This window comes from Artibeus jamaicensis, unplaced genomic scaffold (genome assembly GCF_021234435.1).
Source record: "Artibeus jamaicensis isolate MK-2021 breed Jamaican fruit bat unplaced genomic scaffold, CSHL_Jam_final scaffold_1964, whole genome shotgun sequence".
NCBI lineage: Eukaryota > Metazoa > Chordata > Mammalia > Chiroptera > Phyllostomidae > Artibeus > Artibeus jamaicensis.
In genome coordinates, this window is record NW_026522030.1 from 15,919,497 (window position 1) to 15,935,236 (window position 15,740).

Sequence of the window (15,740 nt, forward strand, 5' to 3'; positions counted from 1 at the left end):
AGAACATGAACCTGTTGGCTTCACTGGGAAGCCACAGCTTCGAACACACCCCAGGGGATTACAGCTTTCTCTGCCCAGGGGATTAACCCTCCTCTCATCTCCCCTCTCATACCCACTCCCATACAGGATTGTTGCAGGGTACAGAGGGAGGAGATTCAGGACCTTAGAAGCTTGTGGTCTAACTAGGGGGTGTGGACCCAACCAAAGCCCACAAAAGCTGGGGAAGTTGATTGATTCTTTTGAAAAAGCACTTGAAATACCTCTTTCCAGCCCCTTCTTGCCTGTAAGGTCTCTTTGGAGAAATCCGCTGACAGTCTGATGGGAACTCCTTTGTAGGTAACTGTCCCCTTATCTCTTGCTGCTTCTAGGATTCTCTCCTTCATTTTAATCTTGGCTAATGTAATGATGATGTGCCTTGGTGTGTTCCTTCTTGGGTCCAACTTCTTTGGGACTCTGAGCTTCCTGGATTTCCTGGAAGTCTATTTCCTTTGCCAGATTGGGGAAATTCTCCTTTATTATGGAGGGTTAGCAACAGGGGAGTGAGAGGAGGAGAAGGGAGGAGAAGGTACAGAGAATAAGTAGCATAGACAGTAGGTAGAAAATAGATGGGGGGGCAAGAATAGTACAGGAAATATAGAATCTAAAGAACTTGAGACACGTGGACATAAACTAAAGGGGGGAATGGTAGGGGAGGGGTGTGCAGGGTGGAGGGGAATGAAGGGGGAGAATAGAACAACTGTAATGGCATAATCAAATAAATAAATAAATAAATAACCCCCCCCAAAAAAAGAAAAGCACTCGATCTATCCTAAACCCAAACTGATGTAATCTCAGGGGAACAAAGGGGCCCTTCCGCTTTCTTGCTCTTGCCGCACACTCGCCCAGTTTGTTTGCATGCGTGGTCTCCCTCCCAGCAGGAGCACGCTACCAGAAGCAGCGACTAGGGCCTGCAGCAGATGGCACGGGCTCCAAAAGACTAAGCTTTAAGGTAGAACAGAAACTAGACACTAGCTTTTGCTTTGGCCTTGCTGAGGACAGAGTTGGACGTTTTGCACAGCAGGACAGACAGAGATGGGACATGGCAAACCCGGGGGCAGATTTCCAACTGAATAGACCATATAGCCACACCACAATCTGTCACGTGTGGGTCCCTGGAACGCTTTCCTTGTGATCCCATGGAAGAGCCTGAGTTCTACCAACAACACAAGGAGTGGAGAGTCTGACTGGTAAACACACCAAGAACGTGACGTGAGGAAGGGCAGCTCCCCAGAGAAAGGATCCTAAGCAAAAAGAGTCAATACACTACACTTCCAATAGAACCCTGCTGAATGAATGCACCTAGTCTTCAATTTTTCACTTTATTAATTGTAAATATATTTTTCATTTAGGTTCCCACATTAGGTCCTCAAATTGATGAACACTGGCAGGATGAAGTCAGGATGGCAAGTTTCCCAAGCTCTCTAAGCCTCTGTTTTCTCATCTATCAATTGAGAATATCCATCTATATATTCCTTCCTCACAGAGTTATTCTAAAAATCTCCTGAGACCTATGAAAGTATTTTTGGGGAAGATATATGTCTACCTTATTATATTATACAAACACATTTGTAAATTAATATTATGCAAAAAAGATTCTAGCTCTCATATTCTGTCATCTATTCAAAAAATTTATTGAAAATTTATTAAGTGCTACTCGGTATTCTAGATAATCAGGGTGTATACACTGAACAAAATGAACAAAATCCCTGGCCTCTTGGAACTTATTCTACAAAAGGAGGAAAATAGGAAATAACCACTTTGACTGGTGTGGCTCAGTGGGTTGGGCATCATCCTGCAAATCGAAAGATCATTGGTTCAATTCCCAGTCCGGGCACATGCCTGGGTTTCGGGCTGGGTAGGTCCTGGGCTCCATAGATCCCCAGTTTGTGGGGTGTGAGAGGCAACTGATTGATGTTTTTCTTTCGTATTGATGTTTCTCTCTCTCTCTCCCTCCCTTCCCCTCACTCTAAAAATAAATAAATAATTTTTAAAGGAAATAGGCAATAAACAAATAGATATTCTGTTGGGATAAAAATAAAGGAAGGTAATGGGAATAGACTGTGTCCAGGAAAGACAGGGAGGAGGAAGGCAGGATTTGCTTTGTAACCATGGTGGTTAGGGTAGACTTCACTGACCAGTGACATTTGAGCAGAGACCTGAAGAAAAGGAGGCAAAGAGCAATGCTGATTCCTGATGGAAGAGTTTACAGACAGAAAGGACAGAAAATGAAGACCCTCAAGCAGGAAACTGCTCAACAGATTTAAGGAAAAGTGAAGAAGCCCACATGGCTGACAGAATGAACAAGTCAGAGAAGAAGGATATAAAATTAGGATGCATGGGGCTAAATCACGTAAGGTCTTCTAGGCCATTGTAAGGACTCTGACGTGTCTTCTGTGTGAGATGGAGAACCATCACTGAGTACTGGGCACAAGACCGACATATTTTGAGTCATTCTGGCTGCTATGCAAAAGACAGGCTGAAGGGGCCAGGGAGCCAATTAGGAAGGTTTTTTTTTAACAGACCAGGTGAGAGATGACTGTGCCTTGGACCCTCCAGAGTGGTTGGTGGAGGTGGTAGGAAGTCATCACATTCTAGATATACTTTGAGGGTAGAGTCCACCATATCAGCAGACATACTTGGTACAGGACTGGAGAAAGAGAGGAGTCAAAGTTGGCTCTAAGGTCTTTGGCCTGAACTATTGCAAGGATGGAGATGTATTAAAATGGGCAAGACTGTGTGTGGAGCAGATTTCGGGGGAGAAGTTAGGAGTTTATTTTGATGTGTTAATTTGAGATGTCTGTTAGATATTCACATAGCGAGGCTGAGTCGGGAGCTGGGTAAGATCTAAATTTGGAAGTCATTGGCACATAGGTGGCATTTGAAGCCATGAGTCTGGATAAGAAAGTGAATGTAGCTCAGTCACTGAAGGCTTGCCAGTGTTTTATGTTCAGAAAGATGGGGAGGAACCAGAAAGCAAGACTGATGTGTAATAAAAAGAGAGGAATCCCAAGAACAGTGAAGAAAATAAAGAAGATTAAATAAGCAACAGTGTCTGGGCTGATAATGAATAAGGTGAAAACTAGTGGATTTGGCAATGTGAAGGTCACTGATGTCTTCTATGGGCATTGTTTAGGTAATGGGTGAGGACGAACACCTGCTGGAGCAGGTCAGGGAAAGAGAATGGGCAGTGAAAGTAGCAGAGGACTCTTTAGAGGACCAGAGAAACTGAGCAGTTGCTGTGCATTGGGAGATATGGACTGGGAGCTAGGCAGGCTTAGTTCATAGGACTCAGCCAGTAACATCTAAGGCACACGATGAGTGAAATACTTTAAGACTGCACATCCTGCTGGAGGTTTGAGAACTAGTCAGTTATCTAACCAGCTGTCAGATGTTTCCAGCATCTACATCTGAGCAGGAGGACCCAAAGCAAGGTCTGGGCAGCAACAAAATTGGCGGTCCCAGCCTCTACCTGTCAGGGGGAGCACTGAAGATCTGGACAGAGACCGCTCCGAGCGTTGGGCAGTAAAGGCACCTCCCTTTATCTGAATCTAGTTTGTTCCAGAAAATGTGTTAGCTACTGAATTTGCAGAGGGTGGGGGTCCTTCTCATTACTCTAGATGGGGAAAACAATAAAGCACTCCCACTTCCACTAAAACCCAACCAGCTTCCCTAAATATCACTAAAACACTCTTAGGCACCTTATAGATGTTCAATGTCTCATGCACAATGCGTGGATTGTCCTGTGGGGCAGTCTACCAAGGATTTCTGCATAGCACAAAGCAGTTAAGACACCATTCTTTTTTAATGTTTAATTACTGGGTATTTGTAGGTTCAGTGTGCAGGGTGTGTTTCCTTCCACAGTGCAATGCACATGTACTACTGTAAATGAACAATAAAATAAAAATATTAAGGAAACATAAGTATAAATAACATTTAGCAAAATAAAATGAGCACACAGGTAGTTTTTTGAATAATTCCTTTTTTAAAAGATTTTATTTAGAGAGAAGGGAAGGGAGGGAGAAAGGAAGAGAAGCATTGATGTGAGAGAGATACATTGATCAGTTGTCCCCAACCAAGGATGGAACCCACACCTCAGGCATGTGCCCTGACAACTTTTCACTTTGTAGGATGACACCCAACCTACTGAGCCACACAGGTCAGGGCTGAATGATTACTTATTGATTAAAGAGTTATCTGAGATTGGGTGAGCTGCAGCGAGCTTGCGAAGGACAAAGGGAAACCATAAATGACTGAGACTTCTCCCTGGCTAAACCCTGGGATAGTCTTCTCTCCTCGACCCTGGGGACCTCAGGAGCCTGTGGCTGTGAGCTATCAGATGAAGCGGCAGGTGAAGTGATGAAGAAAATAAAAAGCATACTTCTGTTTGCATCTCTTTGCTTCCATTTATGCAGCTCTTGATGACATGAGTCCGGGCTTTGATTGCAAATCTGAATGTGATGTTTCTTCTCATGTCACAACTGCAATCATCATTTTGTCTGCCTCACTTAAATTTATTTTACAGATCTGACATTGAATATTCATTGCTCCTCTCCTCCTTCTTCCTCTCACCAAAGATACATGTCACGTTGAACCAGTTCCACCTCATTAGAAAACCAGTTCTCGTGTGATGACACGGAGCAGGTGCACATAACCCATGCACAGCACACGGACCCTGTGGGCCTCGAGGACGAGCGGCCGAGTGACAGCTGCAGCCCTACGTCTTATCGCTCAGGCTCAGACACAATTTAAACATTTCTGTTGGCACTCACAGGCAGATTATAGTGGGTTTTCAATTAGGATGCTGAGCTTTGAATAAAAATGCTTGCAAGTTGTTATAGGGAGCAGACAGTGCAGACAGCAAGGGATCTGTAAACGGTGTGTGTTTGAAAGCTGTGTGGGCTTTGGCCTCAGACGGACCTGGATCCACAGCCCGGCTCCCCATTGGGTAGCTGCGTGATCCCGGGTTACATCATCAATCTCTGTGAGTCTCAATTTTCTCAGATGTGAAGTGGGGATAATGATATTTAATGTACAGGGTTATCCTAAGGCCATAGGACCCCACTGGTGTCTGGTACACATATTAGATGCCCAATTAAAAAAAAGTAACTTGATACTTTTATTTGTCTATTAGTATATGGGTGTAAACAACAGAAATTTAAAGAAAGAGATGTACAAAATAAACTGAATACAGCTATTTGTTGTTGAGGTAACAAGAGGAAAAGGAGACTATTGTTGTGCACAAGAATACAGATGATTCGTGGTGACTGCCAGAGGGGAAGGGAAGAGGGGAGAGGTCGGTAGGAGAAGGGATACAGGGATACATGGTGATGGAAGGCTTGACTTGGGGTGGTGAACACCCAGCACAACATACAGACAATGTGTTATAGACCTGTACCCCTGAAAACCTGTATCATTTTATTAACCAATGTCACCCCAATAAGTTCAACTTAAAATCATAAAAATAATAAAAGAGTAAATAAATAAAGGGACGATGACTCACTATAAGTTACATTTTTCTTCCTCATCTTGGCAGAGCCTTTAAAAAAGCAGTGCCAGTCTGTTCAGTGTTTTTCCAAATGGTTGATGATGTTTATGCTAAAGTCCAAAGCAAATTGCCTCAGTTTGCTCTTCATCCATAGCAGTAATAACACACTGAACCCTTCTGTGATAACTGGTTCCTGTATATGTTATATCAGGTCCAGGCCAAAAGTTATTTCCAAGCACATTTGTAAGCACTTTCTGGAGGTCAAGGTTAGACATTGTTTACCATCTGTAGAGAGATGTCCCAAGGAAAGCTCTAGCACCTGTGTCGCCCTCCGGGCCCAGTACACCTCCTTACCCCATCCTGGCCCAGCAGGCCTTGCTTCCTAGGGCTGGGCTTCTGCCTGCATTCTCAGGCCATCTGCCTAGTCCTCCTGCCTGTATCCCAGTCTCCTGGACCTGGTGTCTGTTCTGCACCCTTGCTCACCTGTAGTCATTAGTTCACCAGGGACCCCAGCACCCATCTCTGAGCCAGAGCCACGGCCTGAAGTAGTGTCGTGGAGGAAATGAGATTCCCTGCCCTGGCCTCCACCAATGCCTGAGACCTCCAAGCTCTGCCTTTGAACTCTGCCCCGTCGATGCACTTCCTGGAATACCTGGGAGGTCTAGCCAGGCCTGAATCACGCCTGGCTGGCTCTCTCTCTGGAACTGGGAGTGGAGGTGGGGAGAATGAAAGAAAGGAAAATCCCTTCAAGAGGATGGGAGGATCACTCACATCAGTCAATGACGTGATTGCGAGTGTAGGCTCTGGGACTAGCTGCCTGGGTTCAAACCTCGGCTCTGACCTTTACCAATTACATGGCCTTGGACCAGTTATTTAGCTCCTTTGTTCCTAAGTTTCCTCACCAATAACGTGGAGATGGTAACAGCTCCTACCTACCTGATAGGTCATTACGAGTATTAAACAAGCTACTGCGTTGGTAAAGAGCTCAGAACCGTGCTCCCCACACATCGTATTAGATAAAGATGGGTGATGAGACAGACAACAATGATGACCAAAGGCCTGTGGCAAAGGAATGACACCCGGGCTCCTCCTTAGCACTGGCATCTGAGGGCTTGCCCGGTGTCCCAGCTTCTCCCCCACGACACAGGCCTCGTGCACCCTGCCCCTAAGCCGCAGTCTGTCTCACAAGCCCTACCTCACTGTGCCAGGGCGTCATGTCTTTCCCTTTCTGTTTCCGCACCACAGGCTTAGAATGCTTACTGTTCCACCCGCCTCTCTTAGTCTAAACTTCATCTCATGAGTCAGCTTCCCCCCAAAACCCAGGGGTTGTGAGGATACCTGTTCACTTCCTCCCGAGATTGAAGCTGACTCAAGGCAAGGACAAAACCCTCCTGTCTCCATCCTGTGGGACTCTGAAGAGTGCCTGGCACCTAGTAGGCACTCAACAGATCACATGTCCTTCCTTCTACAGGATGGACTCGTCATCGATGTCAGCGACTGGTAACACCTGCTCCGCAGAGAACTCATGAGCGTTCTTACATATCACAGGCAAACCCCGCAGGGAAGTGCCTGCCCGTTTAGTTACTGTAACTGTTGCTGCTGCGACCACAGCAGAGCCCAGGCCAGGGAGTGACACAAACATGGACCTGCAGACCAACGTGGTCACTTCAAAGCTGCAGGGCCATCAGTGTCCTCAACTATCGGTTGCAGTTATCATACCTGTCAATCCATAAATCCTAGGTCCCATCTCTCTCTCCTCTATGGCTGACGAAGGTGGGGACCTAGGACCACCTCTCTGGTCCTAGCTTCCTCATCTGTAAAGTGAGCACATTGAAGTAGTCGATGCCCACGTTCCCTGCCAGACCTAAATTTCAAAATTACTGAATTCATCATCTTTTCCCCTGACACCTACACATTCTGTGCCCCTGAGAGAGGTTCATTTCTTGATAACCAACCAGTCAAGGTTTTAACGTATTGAATTGTTCCTGTCATCGGACTCCCCATCAGCCTCTCCGTGGAGACGGCAGCGTGGTCCCGACTCAGGGTCTCCGCACCAGCCCGGCACCTTCCTACTCTAGGACCCTGTGGGAGTGGCTCCCAGGAACTGCACCGCTGCGGCCTCGATCCGGGCTGCATTCCTTTCACAGGGAGCTCTACAGAGTGCACAGGAAGGCACAGTCTCCTGCATCCTCCGGGTCTAGAAAAAACCCATCTGCCTCTGAGGAAGAACCAGTGAGGGCCCAAGGGGAGCATCATGTTCACGGCCTGTCCTTTTCTGTTTTGCCCCAGACTCTGCAAATGGGCATCAAACACTTCTCGGGACTCTTCGTGCTGCTGTGCGCAGGATTGGGTCTGTCCATCCTGACGGCCGTGGGTGAGCACATAGTGTACAGGCTGCTGCTACCACGAATCAAGAACAAATCGAGGCTGCAGTACTGGCTCCACACCAGTCAGGTGCGTGCCACAGGCGCCTTGCTCCAGTGTTTGTTTGTTTGTTTGTTTGTTTGTTTGTTTGTTTGTTTGTTTTGCTCCAGTGTCCTTCAACGTCAGAATGCCCAGTAGTGGGAGAAATCTGCAGAGCCCCAAGTCAGACTGACAAACGACAAGTTACCATGAGAACTAGGGTGGTACAGACGCCCTCACTGTACAAGACACAGTTCCCTCTATTCCATTAGTTCACTTTCCCCTCAAATTAAGCTCTCCCTGAAAGACCCTTCCTTCTGTATAACCCTCCACTGCTGCTCACAATGAAAGCAGCAGAATTGTTTTTAACCTGGTTTCAACAAATAGTGACAATCTAAAGAGAGGACATGAAAATTTGCTTTCCATAGATTCCTTTCTTGCCAAAATTGGAATCCATTCAATGAGCTTAAAGCCCCTGATTCTCTATGAACCCACCCACCCTTGTTCTCTCTGTATTTTCAGTGGTCCAGAAAATGGGGCCACTTCTGCTCCAGTCATTGGCTTTGCTCTTTGTTATCACAGTACATTTTTTTCTAAGTAACTTACATTGGTTCAGTTACATTTGAACCCTGTTTTTCCTATCTTAATCCTAGGAAGAATTTGGTTTTTTAAGGAGAATTCCTCAGACAACTGATCTTCATTGTGTGTTAATGGGATTACTTTCATTCTCAAATGATCTTCTTTCCTTTTTTGTTTCGGCTGCTAGGAAGCTCGGGTTTTGGGGTTTTTTTTTAACGCATCATTAGCAAATGCACTGGGCCTTTTGCCACACCTTGGTCATGGCAGCTCTTTTTTATGTACCTTGTTACAACCCAGAGCATCCCTAAGCTTCCCATCAAATTATTTTTTCCCTCCAGGTAGGATAATAACATAATTCTTGTTCTCTTGAGATTTGGGACTGAATGTTGATCTCTTTTTGGGCACCCCTGGAAGTTTGTTTGAAGAGGCTAAGGTCTGTAGCGACAAGATACACTATCAAATCACAGGCAGAACTTTGTCCCTGACTGTATGTTTCTAATGATCTCTATGTGTGAATCTGTTCTTTCCACCAGAGATTACACAGAGCGCTAAATACAACATTCGTAGAGGAAAAGAAGCCACATTTCAAGACTAAGCGTGTGGCGAAGAGGTAAGAAGAAGCCAATGTCAGGCATCTTCAGATTTGTTCATGGAAAAGTTTAGAGATAAAAGTGACACTCTGTGCTCAACAGGGAAATTACGCACAGATAATTCAGATCAAATTAGGATGATGCTGTTGATAAACACAATCAGTAGAAGTGTGTGTGACTTCAAGTAGAAACCAAACAAAGAACATATCTGTACATACGTGAACACCGAAATGCAGCCTAGGTGACACTCGTCGTGGGTAAAAGCTCAGGTGTGGCCGCTGGAGTGAAGCGGCTGGATCCACATCCCGCCTCGGACGCTGGCAGCAGGTGTGGCCTTAGGCACATCATTTAACTGCTCCAGGCCACAGTTTCCTTGCATGAAACTGAGATAAAAACAGTACCTATTCCTTAGAGAGATGCAGTGAGAATTAAATGAGATAATACACGTAAATCCCTGAAAACAAAGCTATTTTAGTAATCACTCTTGTGTACAAAATACAGGTAAGGCAGTTTGTGAATCCTGCAGGTAATTCATTTCGCGCACTATTAATTGCGTTTGGGCGTGTTTCCGCTCCCCGCTCCCCTGCAGTACTCCTGGGAATAGGCAATGTGGGCAACAGATGTGCTCTGCTTAATTCATTTCCTGGCACTCTTACTACAAACTCCCCAGAAAAGAGGACCTCGTTACCAGGAAGTAACGCGCACTAAATGCATAGAAGATGTTTGAAACTAGACTTTCACCCCCCTCGCCCACATCCAGCCTGTGGATGACGGTTGTCTGCTCATTCATGGTAGCTAACGATGTCGGAAGCGTCTGGGGCTGGCTCCTGGCGTCGGCGGCCCCTGGCTCCTCCACATGCCCAGGGGCCTCTGTTCAGGGCATTACCTGCAAGCTACTGTCATCTAGGGCAGATCCTAGGCTCCAAGCTTGGCTTTCTGGGTAATTTTGAAACCTGACACTCACACTTCTCTAATAGAGGAAAAGGAAAATGGGGAGAAAACCATGGTTCGTTTTTCCTGTTTGAACCTTCCCGGGACTGTGCAATCCCCATCTCTCCACTTTGCATCCAGCTTGTCAGAATCCCCTCCACTATCCGGTAAAGCCTCTTTGCAGTCGGTGAGCAGACTCCCCCCCCCGCCCCCGTCCCCCCACCCGTGCTCCGTCTGTGATCTCCCTGTATCATAGCCCACAGCCCTGTCAGCCACAAGCTGTAGGCTAATCAGGTCCCAGCTGTTCTATGTCATGTTACATATATTTTTTCTGTAATTATTTTTTACATCAGTGTTTAACCAGAGGAACACAAGAAGACACAGCAGCAAAGACATCATCGCATAATGACAAAGCATTTGTTTTCCAGCCATAATGGAAACAGGAGGCCCAGGGAGCCCCCCTCCAGCTGTGATGAGTCCCAAACACATCTCTCTGGCCTAAACTGAGAACCAAATGCATCTTGCACTCAACTTACCCACGTTTCTTGGCAAATCCCCTTCCAGAACCCCTTATTTTGAGAAGGAACTAAGGCAGAACAAAGCCCTGTGGCTCGGGTTGCGTCCCCATTTCCTGTGCCACCTGCTTACAACCCAGTTCCCCCCTGGAGCTTGTCAAACGCAGCAAGTGTCTGGGGTCCCACAGCTGTCATGTCCTTCTGAATGGTCTAGGGGAGCATTGGACCTCCATGTCTGTGACTGCTTTGCAGAAGCTTGCTTGGCTTCTTTTTCGTGTTAAATACAGTTCACTCACTGGTCACGTTCCACTCCAAGGCTGAGAAAGGCTCCATACACAACACAATTTAAACACTGTGGAGAGCAGCAGTGTACCACGGTCGGATCAGATACCAAGTCTGACGCTCATGGTGGCCCAGAGCCACCTGTCCATTATCAGAGCACTTGCAATACCAAAGTAGTTTGTCTTGTAATCCAGATTTTGCTTATTCATCCACATTATTTTTCCAGATATGTGTACAAAGCTCTAGAGAAAACTAGATTAGCTAAATCCACTTACCTGATTTCTGTGGTTGCCTGTACAGTCCAAGAAAACAGGTAAGGTAGATACCCCTACTCCAGGGTTTTCCCCATCCGGTTGTGAATCATCCTAGGATACTAGAGTTTGTTCTGTTGGCTTGAAAACTCTCCACTGTCTTCTTTGGAAGAGTATCTATGCAAATGCCCATGCCTGCCACACCGTGACATCCCCCCTGTGAGCTCCGTATTTGTTGAGTGAATAAAGCAATGGATAAATGAGTCAGTTACTAACATATGAGTTTGAAGAAAGGCTGGGAGGAACTTTGGGTCACGGTATGAAAGTTGATGTTGCTCCTTTTTTATTTAAAGCAGAGAAAAAAGTAGCAATTGTAAGAGACTATTTATACATAGCCCTTGGTTTATTGAGCATGTGATTTCATGTAAGTTTTGGTATCCTTCTCCCCCCACATTTCCAGTACACCCCCCTTTTCCCTTTCCCATCACTCCTAGATACAGAAAAATCGTAAACCATATAACACATACCACAAATAAGATTGTTTTGAAATTATTCAAACTCAATGGGAAATGAGTTGAAAAAAAATTAAGCAGAAGTGAACAATTAAAGGCTAGAAGGGAAATTGTAACCCCATCTCTGATCCAGGTATAAAACCAGGAGGACTGCGAGTGGGCTCATTGTAGAAGTTTTACCCAGCCCAGGACACATGAAAGCGAAGCTCTGGTACCCCCTGCTCACTTATATGAGACTGAGACTACGAAAAATGTTAAAGAACAACAGGGCGGTTGTGTGTTTCAATGGCTTGGGGCATATGTCAGTTAGTTTATACCATGTGAGAAATTATCTTGATAGTGTTTGAAACAACAGGGAGTTGCTTATGAATCTGTGGGTCAGCTGGGCATTTGACCTGCCTGACCTCGGCTGCATTGGCTCATAAGTCTGTAGCCAGCTTGTGGGCAGGGAGGAGACCATTCAGGGCTGGCCGGTCTGTGATGGGTCCTCAGCTGGGTGATCTGGGCGGGCTGGGGACGCTCTCTGCATGGCCTGTTATCATCCAGCACACTAGTCTGGACTTGCTTGCATTGCAGCAGCAGGGTCTGAGAGAGAGTGGATGTGTGTGAGGTTCTTAAAAGTTTAGGCTTGAAACCGCCACCTGCCACTTTCTGTTGCCCAAAACAGTCATGAGAATGGACTAAATTCAAAGGGAAGGAAAAACAGACTTCCCCCTTTTGAATCCCCTTAGTAAGGATGACCTGCAAAGTCATGTTACAGAGGGGCATGGATGAGGAAGAACAAAGAATTGTGAGCACTTTCGCCTTCTATCACAGGGAAAAATGCAATAGAGCCATCCTACGAATCCTTGTGGTTTAGTTCTCATCCGTGTACCTGAACCAAGACTTTAGTATCCTTCCCCCGACCCCTCCTCCTGAAGGTCCTCCCCTTCAGGGGAAGGTCCTCCCCATTTTATCCCTGGCAAGTAAGAGTCCAGGGATAAAATCTTCCTTCAGTTATATGGGTGGGGACCAATACACAAGGACCTAACAGAGGGTTTCTGTTCTGTTTGGCCCTGTGATAGACTGCAAAAGTGGTCATATCCTCCTCCTCCTCCTTGTTCCATAAGGCTAGAAGAAATCAGTGGCTTTGCAGATAAGGCTCTAATCTGATCTTGTAGCAAGAAACTCTTCTCATTGTGTCCAACCGTCAAAGTGTATTTCAGAAACCAGATCCCCCCCCCCACCTCCTATACCTGGCCATCAGTAACCCTCTGGTTGTCTACAGCCATCTCTCTGAGACGGTGGTGTGTGGTTCGACCCAAGCCCAATAGAGGATTGTCAATCTATCTCTGTTTGACTGTCGTTATCCTGGCAAGAACGTGAGGCTTTCTTGTGTGTTTCGTTGTTGTTGTCGAGCTTCAGAACTGAGCTGCCAGTCTCAAGCCACATAAAGGCACCCCTCTAATGGGAGACTTTGCTGAAGGCTGTGGCTCCTATGCTTTTATTCTCCTCAAACTTCTGAAGTGGTGAGCATCCGTGTGGTCCTACCTATGGGACCAAAGATAAGCCATGTGATAGTATCTATGATCAGGCTCGTGCTTAGAGTCCAGCAGCTGAATGAACCAATTTCTTACTTTTACTGAAGCACCATCTTTCTAGCCACAGAATGTTTCAAGGCAGTGCTGATTTCTGAGCCTTACTGGCAGGAAGGGAATAAAAAGACATCTAAGGTTCTTGATGTAAGAATGGGCCATGCCCTGGTCCATTAGCTCTGCAGAGGATACATCCATTCCAGTTTTAGGGCAGCATAAGACTTGATAAGACCTTGAACTTCAGTTGAAAAGAACTATATCGGCCCCTTTCATCCCCATGACAGCAGCTAGCAGGCAGTCTGCCCGTGGCTTTGTTCCTGTGTCTCTGAATTATGTGCCCGGCTCCATATCACTCACCCGGGAAAGGGCTAACAGATGGGGAACGGCACTTTGAGAGCTGCAGAGTGGAAGGTCAACCTACAGTGCCTCTTTGTTTCCCAGGTCCAACGTGAGACCCCATCAGCTCTCTGTGTGGAATACTTCCAATCAGAGTCACGACAGCCAACGAAAATACATCTTCAGTGAGGAGGGAGGACAAAACCAACTGGGCATCGGGACTCACCAGGACATCCCTCTCCCTCCGAGGAGAAGAGAGCTCCCTGCTTCACTGACCACCAACGGGAAAGCAGACTCCGTACACGGGGCGCGGAACTCAGTGATGCAGGAGCTCTCGGAGCTGGAGAAGCAGATTCAGGTGATCCAGCAAGAGCTGCAGCTGGCCGTGAGCAGGAAAACGGAGCTGGAAGAGTATCAACGGACAAAACGGACTCCTGAGTCCTAGCTGACGCTGCCCCTCCCCTTTGTCGCTTCCGGCCTGCCTCTGAGCCCTTGAGACACTTTGTAATGCTCTTTTGTAACAACTGACAAAGGTGTGGGGACTCTGAGGTCCAGGTCTTCTCAGAGGTCAAGTCCGCGCTCCCCAGCCTAAAAGGCAGCAGCAGCTCTTCCCAAGCTGACTCCCTAGGTCTCCAGGGTAACAGCCTTTCAGAGCAGGAATCTTAAATTAGTCAGGAGTGAGTACAGCATTAGGGATTTGTGCATTACCAGACAACCCCAGCTCCTGTTAACCTTTTCACCGAGTGCCACAGTACTATTTCTGGTGTTTAGCCCTTTCTCTGCACTAACAACGAGAGATAAAAAGAATTGTTGCCCAGACCTTGTCTTACTAGGTTGTCAGCTTCACTCTCAGCATAGAACAGGACTATCCAGGGTTGTGGTTTTTTGCTACAACTCCCCAGTCCAGATTTGTTCCCCTGAATGAGGTACAGGGTAAGTATCACAGCAGGCAAGGACTGATTGCACTGGGTGAGAGAGCCTTGATTCTGAGAACGTCCCAGCTCTCTGACACCATCCTGATGAACATTTAGAAGGAACGTGTTCACATGCCGCTGTGAAAGGGGACAGGAATGTGGCAGGTAGAGAGAAAGGACAAGTCAAAGAAGCATTCAAAATATACACCATGCTTTTAGAACAAAAGCACTGGGCCAGAAAATTAATTTGGCTAAAAAATGAACAGGACTGTCCTTGTAATCCAGCTAAGCATCTCCAAGGCAGTGCTTGCCTTTTGTAAAAGAGAAAGAGAGGAAAACAAAACATGGGTGTGGCCTTAGGACAAAACCGGAATATCCGTGCTTACTGCAACTGTGGGTTCAGTGAAAATGTTCTGCAAACCCCATACCAGGCCATTTTCAGATCAGCAGTCACCTATCTCTTGGATCAAAAAAAAAAAATCCCAAAAGTGAACCTCAAGCTTGTGAACATCGCAGGCTTCACCATTCAGAAATGTGCCCTGTGCTTCTCATACCTGTCTTGATAACAGCCAAGTCAGTCTCCCAGCCTCACACCCACTTTCCTCTGAGGAGCCACGAGCAGATCTGGTCCCTCCGATCCTCTCCCAGGCCCCACCTGACGCCCTTAAAGATTGCTATTGGTAACGTGGCTCCCCCTCTGCCTAGGCGCCCCCTTCCCACTGGACAACTGCTTGGACACGCAGGAAAGCAAAGGGCTCTGGGAGCTACCGAACTTCAGTTCCCAATGTTAGTGAGGCCAGGAATCACCCAGGTTCAACTCGTTAAAATGCTGATTGACAGGACCCTTCCCCAGACAGTGGGTGGGGGTCAGGGGAGAGACTGGATGTGAGCTCCCAGGTACCTGACCCATGTGGTCCAAAAATCACTCTTCAGGAAACACTGTTTGAGAAGTGTGACTGTCCCAGGCAGTGGGAGAAGCGAGAAAAGCTTTTTTTGTTTTTTAAAAACTTCCACAAGTACCTGCTGATTCACCTTCTGAACAGGCCCTCCCAGTTTCGGGCACCTTTGAGGACTAGAATTCCTTGTTTTTCAATTGTTTGCTTTATCTTCTCAGTACTCTGCTGCAGCCCAGTCCATCTGCGGGCCCACAATGAATTGGCAGCACTGTGCAAAGCCCCGGGGCCCTGTAACAGCTGTCGATGCTGCAAAGGCACAGCCTACTTTTGAATGGAGCCCCTGCATTCCCACCAAGAACTATCCAGGCTCCCAGGGAAAGATCACACCCTAAGCTGTAATTAGATAACACTTCAGCAATTAGTTAATTGCCTGA

At 46.7% G+C, this 15,740-nt stretch overlaps 1 protein-coding gene across 1 annotated transcript in view; it reads left to right on the top strand.

The window, feature by feature from the left end:
* GRIN3A (glutamate ionotropic receptor NMDA type subunit 3A) overlaps positions 1-15,740 on the top strand; it is a 152,988-nt gene extending 137,248 nt beyond the window's left edge. Inside the window, exons 7-9 of the mRNA XM_037139390.2 lie at positions 7,814-7,978; positions 9,040-9,116; positions 13,602-15,740. Of these exons, the coding sequence (XP_036995285.2) occupies positions 7,814-7,978; positions 9,040-9,116; positions 13,602-13,941 (582 nt within the window). The 3' untranslated portion in view covers positions 13,942-15,740. The remainder of the gene's footprint in view (positions 1-7,813; positions 7,979-9,039; positions 9,117-13,601) is intronic.